The sequence below is a fragment of the Nannospalax galili genome, unplaced genomic scaffold, assembly GCF_000622305.1.
Source record: "Nannospalax galili isolate Female #2095 unplaced genomic scaffold, S.galili_v1.0 scaffold1387, whole genome shotgun sequence".
Classification (NCBI taxonomy): Eukaryota; Metazoa; Chordata; class Mammalia; order Rodentia; family Spalacidae; genus Nannospalax; species Nannospalax galili.
Genome location: NW_008355976.1, coordinates 1,124,890 through 1,140,590, shown reverse-complemented (window position 1 = coordinate 1,140,590; position 15,701 = coordinate 1,124,890). Strand labels below are relative to the sequence as shown.

Genomic DNA, 15,701 nt, shown 5'->3' with positions numbered 1-15,701 from the left:
CACCGCGGCCAGGCGGGCTGCAACCGCAAAATAGCTGAGGTGTGCTGCACCTCCATTGTCAATGCCACAGAGAAGAAGCAAACCAAGGTGGAATTCCCTGAGGCTCGGATCTTCGAGGAGACACTGAACATCCTGATCTATGAGACTCCCAGAGGCCCAGACCCACCCCTCCTGGAGGCCACAGGGGGTGCAGCGGGAGGTGGAAGATGAAGGGGCAGGCCGAGGGGAAGATGAAGAGAACCAAGAACACCGTGTCTGGAGGATCCATGTCCGTCGCCATATCACCCATGATGAACGCCCTCATGGCCAACAGATTGTCTTCAAGGACTGACCTTTGCCCCGTCTCCTGCCTTCCTCTTGCTTCCCTCTCTTGTCCCGGCCCTGCTGGCCAAGTCGGGTCTTTCCCCTTCATTGCATGCTATGGCTCAGTGTGGCCCTTTCCATCCCTGTCCACTCACAGCTAACACGGTACATTCCAGCATGCCTCTCACTCAGAGCTCTTCAAAAAGCCAACACCCCCTCCACCACATCCTTTTCCTGCTCTCATTCTCTCATGAGCTGGTTTATTGATGCAGAAGTCTCTTTTGTTACTACATTGAACACCAGCCCTGAAATGAGCCTCAAGAACCACTGAGCATGTTCCAAGCTGCTGCCTTCCAGCATTGCACAGGGTAGTTTGCCTCCCTCCTGTCCAGCTTTCTCCCTACCTCCTTAACTTTGTACTAGGCTGGCCTAGACCTGTACCACCTCAGCTATCTTGATCTATTTCATATTATTTATTATTTTAATTTTCTATTAAATTATTGGAATAAAGTTGAGCTGAGGAAAAAAAAAAAAGAATCAAATCCAGAATATTCACAGAAAATTCAAAGGAATTTGCCATCACCCCAGGCTTCATGTTGATTTTCACTCAGTAGGTTCAAGGCCTTACAGCATTTTTAACTATCCATATACTTTAATTGAAAAACACATAGATAAGCCCTGATATTTAAAATCCAAAGGAAAAAATGCCTTTAAAAATTATAAGCATCTGCAAATTGCTGGTTTATGGACAGGACTCCTATATTAAACTGCACCCACCCAGGCCTCAGGGACCACCATGGAAGAGGTGGTGGAAAGATTGTAACTGCCAGGGGGAGGTGCACAACCATATGTAAACAGAGTCTTACAAGCTCCTGGGACCCTGCTCATATGATTCTATGACAATGGTGTCAGCATATAAAAGTCCCATGCAAACTTGGGCAGACAAAAACCCAGCATAGAACTAGGGAAGTGAACAGTAGCCCCCAGTCTTAGCTGAGGAAACATTGGCAGCTGATTACTGCTGGGTGAGGAAGAGCTGTTCTTCCTAAACCAAGAAACTCTAGATAGGCTGACTAAACCTCAGTGGATGGACTTGCACAGGGGAACATCTGGGAACACTGACTTGACACAATGGGTCTTAATACCAATGGCAGAGTATATGGGTTCCAGTGGGGAGACTGGATGGGGATATAAAGATGCCGGTGGGGATGGGGATATAAAGATGATTAAGATTCTTTGAAATATTCTGTATAAAATACACAAAAATTCAATAACACATACACACACACACACACACGAGAAAAATAAATTACTATTGAGGCTGGAAGTGGTGGTTCAAGACTATAATCCCAGTGTTTGGGAGGTAGAGACAGGAGGAGAATCACCATGATGTTGAGGCCAGCTTGGTCTACCTAGCAGATTTTGGGCCAGGCAGAGTTACGTATCAAGGTAACTCTTAAAAAGGTTTATCTGACCTTTATACAGTTCCTGAAGCTGCCACAAGGGGGTGCTGGTGGGATTTTTTATGGTTGGTCCATCAGTTTCCAGGGTACCCACTAGGAGTAACTCAGAGGAGGCTTAGCTATTTATTCATGTAACTGCTTATAATACTAAGGAATTACAAATTCCTGATAGTCACATAACTTACTAGAGTAAAACACAAATTAGAGCAGTATTTAAAGAGATACAAACCTTAAGCTATGGCCTTTGTGATTCAAGGAAATTAATTCAGTTGTTGTTGTTGTTGTTGTTGTTGTTGTTGTTGTTGTTGTTGTTGTTGAGACGGGGTCTCCCTGTAGTGCCATCTGACCTGGAATTCACCATGTAGACCAGGCTGGCTTCAATCCTACAGAGATTTGCTGACCTCTGCCTTCCAAGTGCTGGGATTTAAGGTGTGTGCCACCACCCTGAGCCCAAGGCAACTCATTAAAAATTTTTACTTATTTCATGTGTATGAATGTTTTGCCTACATATATATAGGTTCCCCACATGTGTGCAATGCCTGCAGAGGCTAGAAGGAAGCAATGGATCTCCTGGAACTGGAGTTACAAGTGGTTGTGAGCTGCCATATTGGTCCTTGTAATTGAACCTAGGTCTTCTGAAAGAGCAGCAAGTACTCTTAAGTGTTAGGCAATCTCTCTAGTTCCACATTTGTATTATTTTAATAAAATTTAGATTTTGGGGTCATGATGGCTACACAAAAAAAAACAGAAGTAGTCTCTCTCTCTCTCTCTCTCTCTCTCTCTCTCTCTCTCTCTCTCTGAGACACGGTCTCCCCATAGCCACAATTGGCCTGGAACTTACTTTGTAGAACAGGCTGGCCTCGATCTCACAGAGATCTGCCTGCCTCTGCCTGCTGAGTGCTGGGATGAAAGGCTTGTGTCACCACACCCAGATCAAGAGCTCTTTTATATCTTACCTCCTGTACATACTGTACATGCACAGCCTCCTACACTAGCAACAATAATTTATTCAGTGGATATCAAATCCAGGGCCCTTAGGCACATGCTAGATAGGTGTTTTGCCATTGCCCTACATCTCCTGTCACTATTAACAATGATTTATTAGTAGTATTTGTGTGGGTTTTGGGTTTTGTTTTTTTTGTTTTTGGTTTGGTTTGGGGGGGTTTTTTTTGCTTTTTCTCTTCATTTTGCTGTGCTGGGAATCAAATCCAACCCAGAGCTTCACACATTAGGTGAACATTCTACTACTGAGCTACATCCCAGACTCTTAAGATTTTGTAGGGGTTAATATTTCCAAACCAATTTAGGCCTCTGCCTCCCGAGTGCTGGGATTAAAGGCATGCACCACCACGTCCAGCAGTAGTATTTGCTTTATTTCAGTTAGTATTTGTGTTTTACTCTAGTAAGTTATGCGACTATCAGAAATTTGTAATTCCTTAGTATTATAAGAAATTACTCTGGGTGTGGTGGCGCTCACCTTTAATCGCAGCACTCGGGAGGCAGAGGCAGGCGGATCTTTGTGAGTTCGAGGCCAGCCTGGTCTACATAATGAATTCCAGGACAGCTGGGACTACAGGGAAAAAAAAAAAAAAAAAAAAAAAAAAAAAAAAAAAAAAAAAAACAAGTTACATGTGTAAATAGCTAAGCCTCCCTGAGTTATTCTTAGTTGGTACCCTGGAAACTGGTGGACCAACCATAAAAATCCCACCAGCACCCTCTTGTAGCAGCTTCAGGAACTGTATAAAGGTGAGATAGACCTTTTTAAGCTTTACCTTGAAAAGGCAAGCTTGAGAAAGACAGATCTTTCCTGTGATAAAAAATATTATAGAAATGAAATTTTAGATGGGCACCTATGGCCTTTTATGTACTGTTTTTAAATAATGTTCTTCTTAAAAGTAATAAAAATATCAAGCCATTGACTATTTGAAAAAAAAAAATACAAGACATCCAAAGAAGAAAGCCCAGGCCAGTTGCTAGGGAGACCTCTGCCATGTCACTGATGACAGGCAACTCATGTTCTGGGCACCATGTAGGTCCCAGCTTTATACTATGTCCATTGTCTACCTTTCAAGAGAATAGAAATTCTAGAGTAGAAGTTAGACAAATACAGAAATAACTATGTACAAAACTACACATTTCTTATACAAATACAGCAATAATTGTGTACAATATAAGGAATTCCACAAGGAGATGTGTGTACCCTGGAATCATCAGGATCCTTCAAAAACAAAGTCAATGCTTGGCCTCTCTCAAGACCAATTAAACCATATTTCTAGGAGTGGAATCCTGACAGCACAGTGGTGCTGTAGAAACACCTCCCTGGTGTTTCTACTGAGCAGAGAGGAAATCATTTCCTATAATGAAGACAGTGTTGCATAAAGGTCTAGATCAATGGTTCCCAACTGTGGCTACACATTAGTTTCTTTACTCACGAAAATTTTATATGGGTATACAGTGAACTATGATCACATCTCCTCCCTCCAATTCTCCCGATATCCTCCCAACTTCATATCTTTTTTTATAACCCACTAAGGCCAGCTAATGTTGCCCATATGTGTATGGGTGTGGGGCCATCCACTGGAGCATGGGAAACTTACCAGTGGCCACATCCTCAAAAGAGAATGATTCTCCCTTCCCCAGCAACTATCTACTCCAATAGCTCCTCAGTGAAGGGTGAAGCCTGGAGATCATCTGCCCCATCTGTGCTGGAGTTTGGGCTGTCTTGATCTTATATAGGTCTTGTGCAGGTAACCACAGCTGCTGTGAGTTCATGATTGCAACAGCCATATCAACCTCCAGTTCTTACATTCTTTCTACCTCCTCTTCCTAATGTTCCCTGAGCCTTAGGGATAAGGGAGAGAGGATTGATGTAAGTGTCTCACTTAGGGTTGGACACTCAAACTCATTCTCAGCACTGCGGCTAGTTATACATCTTTCCATTGACTGCCTGGGAAGCTTTTTGAGAAGTCAACATCCAAGTTATAATTAAGTACATCAGAGCCTCTGGAGATGAGCTTTGTGCACTGGTTTGTTGTTGCTGTTGCTGTTTAAGATTTCCTAAATGATTCTAATGTACAGCAAGGGTTGAGAACCATGGACCCATATTGAGAAATGATCAGGAGTATTTAGGAAATATATTGGTTTCCTATTGTTACTTTAACAATTATTTTAAGCTCAGTGTCTCCAAAAAACAAAAATTTATTATCTTATAGTTCTGGAAACCAAAAGTCCAAACTGGGTTTCCCTAGGTGAAAGACAAGGTGTCAAATCTGAGTTCCTTTCTGCAGACCTCGGGGGAGAACTGTTTCCTTGCGTTTCCCATCTTCCAGATGTTGCCCCATCCTTGACTGGCATCCCTCCCATGTCTTCAGGTAAGGAAGCCCATCACTCTGATCTCCAGCCTCTGCTTCCCTAAATACCACATGAAATCCCAGTCAAGTTAGCCTCAGCTCCTTACATTGAGTACATGGTATCAGACCCCTGGGCCCCACTCACCCGTCCCCAGCTTCCCATTTGGCTGCTAAGCCTTAGGCTTTGTCCTTTAGTACCTGGCTCAAGAACTAAGCTAGACTTGGAGTTTATCCAGTACAGATTCCTTGAGTCTCTAGGTCTCTCTCTACACTCATCCCTTACCTCCCCCTCCTAGTCAAATTCAGGTTCGATCTTCAGGGTCCTATGAAAAGTTCCAGGACATGAAACATGAAGCTCATTCAGGGAACTTCAAATTCTTGAATATAGGCTTGATTATTCCAGTTTCCTCAGTTTCCACAAGTAAAAGATAGAACCAGAGGCTGGAGAGATGGCTCAACAGTTAAGAGCACTGGCTGCCCTTGCAGAGGACCAGGGCTTAGTTCCCAACACCCACACAGTAGCTAACAACCATCAGTAATTCTAGTTTTAGGGGATCCAACACCCTCTTCTGACCTCAATAGGCATTGCACAACATGGATGCACTTTCATATACGTAGGCGAAACACTCATACCCATAAAATAAAAATAAATTAATAAATAACAGTCTTTAAAAAGACAGAGCTAATGCTCTTAGATTGTTGTAAGAAGTAAGAGTTCATTGCATATAAGCATCTGGCAACATATTTGATGTGGTTTATGTTCTCACAACATGACATGGTAGGTGTTAGTATTAAGTCGGGAACAATTGGAAGCATGCTAGAGAGTCAGGTATCAAGCACAGTGATGCCTCCTACCTTACAAGAGAGTTTGCATTTTTTTCATGGAGAAGTCTTTCAAGGACGGAAGTTAAGCAAACAAAATAATGAGATGATTTACTAAACTACAACAAATAGTCTATCCAGAGAGAGAGAGAGAGAGAGAGAGAGAGAGAAAGAAACTAATGTACAAATATAGGAAAATTATAGGTAGTAGTGTATACCTGTAGCACTTGGGTAGCTAAGGCAGGAGGAAATCTGTGAATTCAAGCCAGCCTGGGATATATAGTGATTTCCAAACCAGGCTCAGCTATAGTGTGAGATCCTATCCTAAAACAGAAAGGAAGGAAAGAAGAAAGAGAGGGAGGAAGGGAGGGAGGGAGGGGAGGGGAGGGGAAGAGAGGGGAGGGGAGGGGAGAGAAGAGAGGAAGGGAGGGAAGGAATGTGAGCCGAGGGGAGAAAGGGAAAGAAGATCAATTAAAGAACCAAAGAAATTCTATTTTTCACCTATCAGGTTAGCAAAGACTAAGAAAAATTAAAGTTAATAAAAGTACTCTCACCTACTGATTATAGGACAGAGAAAAGTCATCAGCTACTGTCACAATAAGCAAGCTAGAAGTAATATTAGCAAGAACAGGACAGTTAATGGTAGAAGGGAGAAAAAGGAAGGGCACATTTCAAAAAGAAGCAAAAGCTGAGCCAAATTTGGCAAGGGATCAGGTATGAAGAGGAAACGACCCTGGGTGCCTTTCCTAGCCCTGTCTGCTCACTCTCTCCCAGCCCAGAAAACATGGGACAATATATCTAACACAGGAAACACCAAAAGATGGCAGTGGCTCAGAATGAAGGTGTGACTCTAGTGTGTAGCTTTATATATTTGAGTTTGTTGTAGAATATTCAGGTGGAAACTTCCAGTAAGCAGTTAAACAGGTCTGGGGTTCAACGGCAAGACCTAGCTGTTGGGATATGGGATTATTGGGGCTGATGGATGGTGACTCATCAGATGGATGACAACATCTGGAAGAGGTGGGTGAGAGGGTCAAAAGAAGGTCTTGCTAAACTGCTATCTGCGGGGCCTCTCAACTCCCCTCAGACAAGCCCCTCACTGTTCATGATATATATTCATTTTATCAGTTCTGTTTCTTTAGGGAACTTCGTGGTTCCCTGGCCTGTCTCTGTCAACTGCTCTCACTCACACTACAACCCTCTACAGGATCCTGGTGACCCCTGGGGCCAGGGTAATTGGCTAAGTCAGAGCCCCTGGGGTGGGGATCTCTGCAGCTCTATACATCTTCTTAGGAAGGAATGGAGAGAATTTAAGTCACTCAGGGAACTGGGGCCTGACTTGGCCTGTCTTTCTTCCCCTGCTGTGTGAGTCCTGGTAAGTAGGAGGGTTTGTGCTTGACCAGGCAGTGGACATGGGGGCCGCTCTCAGTGAGTACAGGGAGAGAAGGTAAGGTCCAACTCCATCTCCCCAATGCTGCCTGACAAGTACTTCACACTTCCAGTCCAGGAAGAAAGCAGGGCATGCTCTGTGTCTTCACATTCCCAGCCCAACCTTAGTTTTCAAGGCCTTTGAAGTTAGGCGTGTCTCCTCAGCCATCTTCTGATTCTAATCCAGACCTACACTATAACAGACTGAACCTTCCTATACCCTTCCTCTTGCATGGTGGTAAAAAAATATCCTAGACCTTTCTGACTGGCGTGGCTCTCAGATCAGCCTAGCTGATCAGTGTCCCCGTGCACAACCTTCTCTTCTACGTGTTGACACAACCAAGTTCACCCAGCAAGTCTGTGTATCTGAGGACTCATTATTCCAGAAGGATAGGGTCTCTATTAGCATGGACCACACAGCAGGTGCCATCGAGGACCCCATTTTGCACAAGGAGGAGATGTCTCTGTGCCCTCAGACCAAGCGACTTTTCTTCTGTCCCTAGACTCCCTTTGCATGTCCAGAGTTTGGGAATGGGTCCTGAGATCATTCATTTCCCTAACTAAAAGGGACCATAGATGAAGAAGCACCCAGCTTGATGTGGTGGTACAAGCCTATAATCTCAGCACTCAGGAGGTAGGGGCAGGAGGATCAAAAATTCAAGGGCAATCTTCACTAGACAGTGAGTTCCAGGCCAGCCTGGAGCACATGAGATGTTGTCTAAAAAGCAAGGAAGGGAGGAAGGGATAGAGAGAGATAAGAAAAGGAGACCAAAATGGGCATCCACACTGCTCACCAGCTTAGCAATTTTCACAGCCCTGAAAAGGCACTATTATAATTCGCATTTTATGGCTGAGGGTTTCGTAAGTCTCTTGCTCCTCAGAGTCACACAAGTGAGTGGCAGGACCAGGAATTCCAGTGAAGTGTCTCACCCCACCACCCCTTGTCTCCAGGAGCTCTGCATGCCCCAGTCTGGCCTCTCTCCCATCCAGTGGTCTTTTTTCTTCTCATCAGCTATACCTTCCACCGCCTCTCTGAGGCAGAGTAAATTACCCAGCATCCTGTCCCATCAGGACTACCTTAGAACCCAAACACCTGTCCTTAAAGCCTATCCTTGAAGAGTAGATTTTGTAGAAGAGATGGGCTCTGTGTGGCCCCTGGGAGCACAACCAGGACCAAAGGAGGACTATTTAGAGGAAATGATGGTAGCTCCACAGAAAGTCCTTCCTAAGAATGGGCTCTGTCCCACACTCAGATAGACCACTGTGGTTAGATGGGTTGTTTCACAAGAAGATAGATGCCCCTATCTATAGGGGCTAATAGGACGGAGTGGGGGAATGTTATCCTTTCCAGTACCAGGAGCTAGGGAAGTGCTAGGTGTTCACTAATCAAGGTGTCTTGCAAGGAATTACATTCCTGCTGGGGATCTGATTCAGCTCCTAAGGGGTAATCTTTCTCTGATGTCCACAGCTTCCTGGACTTTGTAGGTCTCTGGCAACCCTGGTCTCCGATCCTATGACCTCAGTGGAGGCCGAGGAAGAACAAGAATAACCAACTTCCCCTCCCCTGCCCCTATGGCTCTCTACCACTAGCAACCTCAAAATATGAGCTGTTTCTGTTCTCCTATGACAGCCCAGACTCCCCTATGAAAACCTCAGTCCTGGGCCATGGTCTCCTCCATTAACCTCAGTCTCGGGATCCTCACTCCATGCCCTCCTCTGCTCAGACTTCACGGTTAGCCTAGGATGGCCCCCAGGAGTAAAAGTCTACATTTCCAAAGGGACAACTGTACATCCAAGGTTAAAGAGAATGGAGTGTTCAGGTGATTGCTCCCAGAAAGATGGAGAAGCAGGAGCAGGAGGTGGGAAGAACAGAGGGAAGAAAGAACCAAAGAGACAGGTTTTATATGGCTAGGTCAGATGATACAGTAACAAGAGATGACAGAAACTGCTCAGCTTCCATCTTCATTTTCTTTTTTATATTATGTGAAATACACTGAAGCCATAAAAGAAGGAACAAATGTAGTTGAGAAGGAAATAAAACCCAAGGTGGGGAAGAGCTCATGGAACATCTGATTATGATAAAGTTGAGCTCCAGGTGATTGACAGAACTAACATGCTTTTCAGGACTTCCTTACAGTATTTGATAAATCTTTTTTTTATTCATTATTTTTATTTTATGTGTATGCATGTATTGTCTGTATGTAGGTAAGTGCACCCATGTCGTGCAATGCCAGCGGTGGTCAGAAGAGGCTGTTGGATCCCCTGGGACTGGAGTCATGGACAGTTGTTAGCTGTCATGTGAGTGCTGGGATTCAAACCCTGGTCTTCTGCAAGAACAACCAGTGTTCTTAACCGCTGAGCCATCTCTCCAGCCCCTCAAAATCTTTTTCTTTTAATATGACAATTGCCAAGATGTCAACTCACCAAGATGAGAGAAGATTGGACAATGGTAGCTCATGTTAATCTTTGTCAAACTATAAAGCCTAAAATAGATCAAAAGGAAGAGGTAATCTCTAAAGAGTCACAAATAGAGTCACTGACAATAAATGATGTTATTCATTTATGAAAATGGCAGATCATAGCATAGTTGCAGAGATATAATTCAGATTTGTAGCTGTCTTTTAAAAGACCCCCCTCCAAGATGAAGAATCGGCTCCCTTTCTGTCGTCCCCACCTTCCCTAGGATGAGGGATAGGAAATGAGCTGTCTTTCTCAGATTCCCCAGCCTCATACCTTTCATCCTCTCCAGGTGGGTACTACAACCACAGATAGTAACCATGTCCAGCCACCTCCTCTGTAAATCCTGCATAGCAAGCTCACTTCAGCACCTGAGTTTGAAATGGAAAGGAGAACGTGCCCTGTGTTTTTGCCCCTGGTTGTGTCACATCAGCTGAAGCTAGAACAGAGGGTTCCATTTCAGCACTCAACCATTGCATTTCTATCTCATTCAGTACAGTCGAGTTCACACAAGACAGAGACAAGCAATTACTCATTAGGTACGCTAACCCCCTAGCATAGAAACTAGCACTAAACAGATCCTCAGGAAGGATTTGTTGAGGGAAAGATCAAGCAGGACACAGGGAGTGTACAGGAAGCAGGTATTTTATCTAGTCTGACCCCAATTAAAGAGAGTTCATACATTTTAAAGGATTACATATTCATAAGAATTATTCATATTCAAAGGAATTACAGTAAAGTTTTATTTTTAAAAATAGATTAAAAGTTTCCAAAGGAGCCAGGTGTAGTAGCACACACCTTTAATACTAGCATTCGGGAGGCAGAGGCAGGCAGATCTCTGTGAGTTCAAGGCCATCCTGGTCTACATAGTGAGTTCCAGGCCAGCTGGGGCTACAGGGAGACCCTGTTTCAAAAAGACAAAAAAAAAAAAATAAGTTTCCAAAGAAAGGCAGGAAGTTGCAGGTGCTTACCACAGCTGTCTGGGGCTGGGGTGCAATGTCCCCATCCTCAGCTAGATGCCAAAGGTGTTATCATATCAGGTTTTATCTAAAACCACAGCCCTATCTAGCTGTGTCAGCATCCTAACCACAAACTTGTCAGTGGAACTCTACTGACAGAGAGAGAAGACAAGGATTAAAACCCTCATTTTTCTTAAATATTCCATTAGGCCCTGCATCAGATTAGGTGATGAAAAGAAAGGAAAACAAGTAGGGGCTATGGAAAGCAGTTATTTCTTAAAACATCACACTAAATTTTAACAAATAACTCTTCATTTCCTTGACAGAAATATTGTAGCTCATGACAGACAAAGTACCCTGTGCAGCCTCGTGAGGCTGGGGCAGGTCTTAGCAGGGGCTGGGACTCATACCAGGTGTCCTGTCCCCTCTTCTTCCCTGGAATCATCATGTCAGGGTGGAGCAATGGCAGCTCCAATGCATCCTACACCAGCTTCCTCCTGGTGGGCTTCCCAGGGATGCAGGCATCCCGAACCCTCCTGGTGCTGCCCTTCCTCAGCCTCTACCTGGTGATCCTCTCCACCAATGCCCTGGTCATCCACACCGTGGCAGCCCAGCAGAGCCTGCACCAGCCCATGTACCTGCTCATCGCCCTGCTCCTGACTGTCAACATCTGTGCCGCCACCACCGTGCTGCCCGCCATCCTCTTCAGCTTCTCCACAAGCTTCAACCGCATCTCCCTGACTTGCTGCCTGCTCCAGATGTTCTGCATCTATTTTCTCATTGTGTTTGACTGTAACATCCTCCTGGTCATGGCCCTGGATCGCTATGTGGCCATCTGCTACCCTCTCCGCTACCCAGAGATGGTGACAGGACACTTGCTCACTGGCCTGGTGGGGGTGGCAGTAGCCAGGAGCACATGCATTGTTGCCCCAGTGGTGGTGCTGGCCTCCCGGGTCCGCTTCTGCCGCTCAGATGTGATCCATCACTTTGCCTGTGAGCACATGGCCCTGATGAAGCTCGCCTGTGGGGACATCTCACTGAACAAGACTGTGGGGCTTACTGTCCGCATCTTCAATAGGGTCCTGGACATGCTTCTGCTGGGAGCCTCGTACTCCTGCATCATCCATGCTGCCTTCAAGATCTCATCAGGCGGAGCACGTTCCAAGGCCTTGAACACCTGTGGCTCCCACTTACTGGTCATCTTCACTGTCTACTCCTCTACCATGTCCTCATCAATCGTCTATCGTGTGGCCCGCACTGCCTCCCAGGATGTGCACAACCTGCTCAGTGCTTTCTACCTGCTTCTCCCATGTCTGGTCAACCCCATCATCTATGGAGCCAGAACCAAGGAAATCAGACAGCACCTGGTAACTCTGTTCCGAAGGACACAGCAACAGATCCCCACTGAGAAGCCTCAGTGCCTGCCCTCACACAGGGAGCTTCCTAGGTGAGTGGAGGAATATAAATATCATCTTTGCTGTATTTCATCTTGCCTATATGCATTATCTTTTTTGTGTATGAGACAAGGTTTTACTCTATAGTCTGACCTTGAACCTGCAACAGTTCTCCTCTCTTAGCTTCCTGGATGCTGGAATTAGAGTCATGAGCCGCCATGCCCAGCTGATCTGCAATGATCTTTGAGACTCTTACACCCACTTTCTGAAAAACACCCACTCATGCAGAATTAGCAATTGCAAAGCAAGCCTGTCCCTGGCTTTGAGTTTTCTCCCTCTGGATATGTTTCACTCATTCTTTCATTTGTTCATTCATCAAATGTTTACCCTTCATACATCATGGTAACCCTATGTTTGCAAAGAAAGAGAAACATCTGTCTCTCTCTGGATGAGTGTCCCAAAGCTAGTAGTCTATGGAGCTATAATATTTGGTAGTATCTTTTTTTATTTAATAACAACATGAAGCATTTCATTATAACTTTAACATACTCAGTAACAATTTCCAGAACAAGGATACATCTCTTTCAAAAGCGGCTGTGAATTTTTAGGTTCACAGTTGAATTAATAGTTATACAGTATTGAATTCAGTATAAACCCTATAAGACATAAAATTAAATGTGTTTTTACCCTTTAAAGAATATCTCCATTTTGTTTTAAAATATGGTGTTTCCCACATTTTTTTTTGGTCTTTTTGAGACAGGGTCTCCTTGTAGCCCCAGCTGGCCTGGAACTCACTTTGTAGACCAGGTTGGCCTTGAACTCACAGAGATCCGCCTGCCTCTGCCTCCCAAGTGCTGGGATTAAAGACATGTGCCACCACACCTGGCTTGTTTCCTACATTTTTAATGCTGCTAATTTAGATGTTTGCACATGTGTCTTTAATCTCTATGCATCTGATTATTACTAGTCACAGTCGGTTACACTCAGATCCTTGGCACCTGAGTATGGATATAAAGTCATCAGGTAGATTTCAATGGTAATGTTTAATCACCTCCACTAATTAACATGAAGCAAATTTTTATGCTTCCTCCTCAAATATGATTTTTTTAATTTGTTGATTGTGTGTGTGTGTGTGTGTGTATCATACAGAACATTCCACACAATTTTATTCATCTATATACCCACTTCCTAAATGGCACCCCCCCATAGCCTCCCATTCCCACACACTGGAGTCCATGTACTCTGTCATCCCTGTTACTGTCCACTGTTTTATCAGCACCCTCAGCCATTCCGCAGTGCTGGTCCATCAGCCTATCTAGAGATCCTTATTTTAGGAAGATCAGCTGTTCCTCATCTAGCAGCAATCAGTTGTCAATATTCCTTTAGATAAGGCTGGGGCCTGCTGTTCATTTTCCCAGTTCTATGCTGGGTTATTGTCTGGGTGTCTTTTGGGCCACCCTGACCAATAACTCAAAGGGAGGTATCTCCTGGATGGCATTGTTTCTTGTTATGTAGCCTTTAGTTATACATATGGACTCTTAAAAAATTATATTGGCCCCATTAATCTTTGGTTATACTTTCCTTTTGGGTGTTTAAGACCCTAAAATTGGCCCAGACATGGGTTTGGGAGGAGCCCCTGGCTCCTTTCTTTTACCAGTTCCATCTATGTGAAGATAAGTCAAAGATCCTACTCAACCATGGCTGGCTTCACTTGGAAGCATGGAGGAAATGTTTCCTCTGTGTTGACCCTCCTCTTTGTAGACTGGACACTGATTCAGGTCCATCTGATGGGGGTCTCCACAGCCTCCTTGATCAAGAGGACAGGTGACTCACCGTAGTTACAGGACATTTTGAGAGATGCTCATAGTCCCATGGAACTTAGTCAACCTAGGAGGGAAAGGAGCAAAAACTGTCCTTTATGTCCCTGTGTCCAAATTAGCATAGGCCTCGTAGTATGGCTGTTAAACATCCAAGGTTAGTTCCACCAGTCTTGTACTTTTAATTACCATGTGCCATGTAGATAGAGCTTGGGGAAAGGCCAAACGCTCTCAGATAAACCTTGCCTAGACATATATTTCATTCTTGGATCTGGTTGTGTGTATAATTTGTCAGTAGGTTGTTCGATTAATATGGTTCCCTCTGGTTTTTTAAAACTAGCTAGGCTTTATTTATCTCTCACATTGCCTAACCCTTCCACCATGGTTTCCCCATTTAAAATGCCCCCATTTTTCCCATTTCTCCTTTAATAATACCCTTCTCCTGTGGTCCCATCTCTCTTGAGCTCCTTCTTTCCCTTTATCCCCTAGGTCCTTGTATAACCTTCCCTTCATCCCCCTTAAAATAACCCCATTTTTATACATATCTCCCTTATTAACACCTGTTTCCTACTGTTCTTCTCTTTCAGATTTTTTCTTTTCCTTTACCTCCCTGGTTCCTTTCCATTATTCTGGTTCCTGTAGTTATGTCTGGATACATACTCACTTATAAGGATTTGGTGCTTGGATCCACACATGAGGGAAAACATACGTCGTTTTGTTTGTTTGTTTATTTTTTCTGAGTCTGTGTTACTTCACTTAGTATAACAGTTTCTAGTTCCATCCATTTACCTTCAAATTTCATGATTTCATCTTTCTTTGCTGAGTAAAACTCCATTCATATAAATGAGCCACATTTTCAATATCCACTCATCAGTTGAGGGACACTTAGGTTGCTTCCATCTCTTAGCAATTGTGAAAAGAGCAGCAACAAACATGGATGTACAAGTGTCTCTGCAATAGGATAAGTTCTTTGGGTATATGCCAGGGAGTGGTATAACTGGGTTAAATGGTAGGTTCATTTATAGTTTTTTAAGAGCTCTCCATACTGCTTTCCATAGGGGTTGAACAAGTTTGCAATCCCACCAGCAGTGAATGAGTGTTCCCCTTTCCCCACATCCTCTCCAACATTTGGTATTATTTGTTCTCTTGATCTTAGCCGGTCTGACTGGGGTAAGATGAAATCTTAAAGTGGTTTTAATTTGCATTTCCCTAATTACTAGTAATGTTAAGCAACTTTTAAGATGCTTCTTAGCCATCTTTATTTCTTCTTTTGCCAACTCTCTGTTCAGTTCCTTATCCCATCTTTTAATTGGGTTACTTCCTTTTTGATTCTTTGATTTTAAGTTCATTATATATTCTGGATTTAACCCTCTGTCAGATGTGTCTCTGGTGAAGATTTTCTCCCATTCTGTGGGTTTTCTCTTCACTTCCTTGGTTATTTTGATGTACAGAAGATTTTTTGTTTAATGGGGTCCCATTTGTTGATTCTTCACCTTGTTTCCTGGGCAGTTGATGTCCAGTTTAGAAAATCCTTTCCTATACCTATATCTTGTAGGTTATCGCCAATGTTTTCTTCTAACAGTTTCAGAGTTTCAGGCCTCACATTGAGGTCTTTGATTTATTTGGAGTTGACTTTAGTGCAAGGTGAAGGATAGTGGTTTAGTTTCATTCTACAGGTGGAGATCTAATTTTGCCAAATGTCCACTTC

General features: G+C 43.8%; 1 protein-coding gene across 1 annotated transcript; it reads left to right on the top strand.

The window, feature by feature from the left end:
• The first annotated feature begins 7,274 nt into the window (after positions 1-7,274).
• LOC103750827 (olfactory receptor 52K1) lies at positions 7,275-12,233 on the top strand. Its single transcript, XM_008854110.1, has 2 exons — positions 7,275-7,313; positions 11,109-12,233. Exon 2 carries the CDS (start codon positions 11,229-11,231, stop codon positions 12,231-12,233), a length of 1,005 nt encoding a protein of 334 aa, XP_008852332.1. The 5' UTR covers positions 7,275-7,313; positions 11,109-11,228.
• The last annotated feature ends 3,468 nt before the right edge of the window (positions 12,234-15,701 follow it).